Genomic DNA, 3,354 nt, shown 5'->3' on the forward strand with positions numbered 1-3,354 from the left:
ACCTATACGCAACGCCATTTAAGTGTAGGGACTTAATGTAGAAGAGAGACACACCTAGTATCTAGCATTTAAGAAGTAAGCTTCTACCAAGCTATAATAGCTATCCTCCAAGTTATATTGCCGTTAAACATACAACTACAGGACTCTAGCAGAGTTAGCTTGTAAGGGCCCGTTTATACTACAGAAACTCCTGGATAGAAGTAGTTAATTCCAGCTACAAATAGTCCCTCCTCCACGTTCGACAATGCTTACTCTGTCTCAGAACCGGCAGTAGTATCAACCTGGGTGCTCTGAGGCTTCAATGCTACCATCGGCAAAAAGTCTAGTAAGTAGTCCGAAATTAATGTATAGATCGCCGCTATAGCTAATATACGCATTACTAAGACTTAGCAGAACTCTTTCATCTAAGTTTAAGACGCTTTTAGAGCTAAAGAATGCTTTTGCAAGGACCCAGCACGCGATGTAATGCTACGTTATGCTTTCCAAGACTTGTCGTACATGCAACGACGCCGAATGTTGCTCCTGGCCTTCGACTAATTTATTCGTTGAACGAGACGCTTGCAGGTGTAATGGCTGGCAAGGTTCTGGCATGGTTGAGCCTACGCAGATTGCAGGATTGACTCCGTTCGCCCTTAGCCATGGTAGGTTTACAGCATAACTGTCGCTTCCGCTAACACGAACCGCGCTCCGTCTCGACAAAGCTTAAGAAGACGGTCAGCTCAGCGTTTCAGACGTGGTTCGAACGATAGGAGATGACATTACTGAACCCGCCGTCGAGCCCCACACTCCAACACCGCTGGAAACACCATCGCACGACGCGGCGCGGCCCATACGCAAGAAAACGCGGCTTTGGACCTCTCTAAACTTAAGGCACAACTGGGGGATCCTACGGCTGCAGGGGATCCAAGATGGCGGTTCATTCAGATCACCTCGTCCTATTGCTTCTCTCGTCGGCGTTCTGTTCACGTTCTCTTCGTAGCCGCTCGCGAGAACCCGTTTCGCGGCCCGCACCGCAACATATCTGCCTCACCCTCGCCGCCGACGCCTTTCCAAAACCTCCTGTACTCTGTATATCAGTGTAACGGATTTTGGCTCTGAGCTCTCGCCCAGCTACCGCTGCATCGAAGGTGTCCTCTACTAGGGATCTTGGAACGGATGGTTCTCCTGCGTCTTACGTGTCTTGAGTTGGTTCTCATCTACATCCTGTGGCTACGGCACGTTAACCTCACTCTCACGACGCTTTGGTGAACTATCCGAAGGGTTACCTTGCTTAAGAGGATCTCTCTCCTCGCGACCGTATAACTTCTAATACTTAGCTCTTTCTTCTGTCGTTCTTATATTAGCTAGTGCTGCATAGAAGAACATGTTCTTTTATAATTAGCCGTAGAGAGGCGGGAGGCTATTTATTCACCGCAACCGCTTGTAGAGCGGCAGGTCCAACTAAGTAAACGAGCTCGTCGACCTTTCTCTCCTCTGCTGTGGCTTTATCTAATTTTACTATATTAAGAACTTCCCAAATTTAATTAAGAGATCCAAAAGTCGTCGTTTATCTTTCTTGGATAGGCTAAGTGCCTATTTGCTATTAATAGCCTTGCCAAAGTAGAAGAGTTTAAACGGCGTCGTTATAGCATAAATAGCTACTTCTAGAATTAAGGCTTGTGCAATTCACCGCCGTTACTGAGTAAACCCTCAGCATGTCTCCATAGAGACCCCATCCCGCCCCACAATCCTACTTCCCCAAAACACCATGACACATCCCTACCCACACAAAAACTCCCTCAAAAACTCCACCTGCCTCTTACAATTCCTCTCAAAGTACTGCCCTGAATACGCATCAAAATGCCCCCCTGGCAGAATGTGCAGGCGCTTCGGCTCCAGCGCACGCGCATACGCCTCGAGCGCCAGATCCGTCGGCGTCAGGACGTCGCACTCAGCTACGGTCATTAGTAGCGGCGTGGGCGCGATATGATGGATGTGCGCGGAGGGCAGGTATTCGCGGAAGGCTTCGATGCTGGAGGGCGAGGGGATGGGTCAGTGTTGCATGCGCTGTGTTGTTGCGGTTTGACTTAGGGGGAAAGGAAAGCGAGGATCTTACGACTTAACGGTAACCTCGTTCTTCCACCCGCTCTTCTCGCCCCACGCGCTGAAGAACGCGTAGCTGTCTGGCGTCGGCAGCGCAGAAGGTTTGTGCACATCGGCATCGACGACGGGAAGCAAGCCCGGCGGCTCGCCCGCCGCGCGCGCAAGGCGGTCTAGCCCGTTCATCCATCAGAAAGCGCTTCTTACGCTAGTATCTCGCAAGACAGCAGGAGCCAACTCACCACTCTTGAACAGCTCATTCATCTGCGGCACGAAATCTGGCCGCACAAGGCGATGAAAATTCGCCCACCCATCCACGCATGGCACCTGGCTCAGCACAGCCTTCACCCTGCGATCCACTGCGCCGACCCACAGCACATGCCCGCCGCTGTACGACGAGCCCCAGACCGCAATCTTATCCTTCTGCACATCCGGCCGCGTCTGCGCGTACGTGATGGCGTCCGAGTAGTCGCTGATTTGCTGCGCGGGGAGGATTTCCTGGCGCGGCTGGCTGAGGCCGGTGTCGCTGGCGCCGAAGCCGCGGTTGTCGAAGACAAGGCAGGTGAGTGGGAGGGCGGAGCAGAAGTGCGAGGCGAAGGCGTCGAGGTCCATTTCTTTGAGGGCGGAGAAGCCGTGGGCCATGATGAGGCAGGGGAGGGGGGATGGGGGGCTGTTGGTGGGGGTGTAGAACCAGCCGCGGAGGGTGACGTTGTCGCAGGTTTGGAAGGAGACGTCTGTGCGCATTTTGGGTGGATGGTTGATTGCGATGAAGGTTAATTTAGGTATTCGATCGGCGCGTCGTTAGTACAACGTAGTCTTTTGAGGGATGCGGTGCGGATGAGGTTCTGAGGAGAGGTGGGGTGAAAATGCGGGGAAGCGGATCTCACCGATACGAGCAGGCCTGAATATGCACCGTCACGCGAACCCCGAAAATATGCCGTAATAAACGCGAAGGTAGTGGAGGATCTATTCGCAGCGTCGGCGGTGTCAAACGAGACGCTTCTTCCTGGATCCGTTCGTGGGGAGTGGGCGTTGATCGAGCAGACTTTCCTCACGCCTGGATCGCGATCACGTTGCGACAACCACTTCCACAACATCAACGGAGTTCTTTAATCGGTATACGCTCTCGTACGCCTCGCATCGCCATCTCCAGAATATCGCCATTCCCGTATGAGCCGAAAGCGCTTCACCAGTCTGCCCTCGCATCGGACTTCGGCCACGAATCCACAGCACCAGCATCTACGCCAGCATCGCACGCCCACCACCGCACGGCCG

General features: G+C 53.1%; 1 protein-coding gene across 1 annotated transcript; it reads right to left on the reverse strand.

Annotated features, from left to right (window-relative positions):
• Window positions 1-1,758: 1,758 nt before the first annotated feature.
• On the reverse strand, window positions 1,759-2,823 carry BU26DRAFT_440482 (Esterase/lipase; the record flags this gene model as incomplete). The annotated part of the gene is made up of 3 exons (XM_033824394.1): window positions 1,759-2,011; window positions 2,096-2,252; window positions 2,322-2,823. 3 exons carry the CDS (start codon window positions 2,821-2,823, stop codon window positions 1,759-1,761), a joined length of 912 nt encoding a protein of 303 aa, XP_033676512.1.
• Window positions 2,824-3,354: the final 531 nt, after the last annotated feature.

Source organism: Trematosphaeria pertusa (assembly GCF_010094035.1).
Source record: "Trematosphaeria pertusa strain CBS 122368 unplaced genomic scaffold BU26scaffold_23, whole genome shotgun sequence".
Classification (NCBI taxonomy): domain Eukaryota; kingdom Fungi; phylum Ascomycota; class Dothideomycetes; order Pleosporales; family Trematosphaeriaceae; genus Trematosphaeria; species Trematosphaeria pertusa.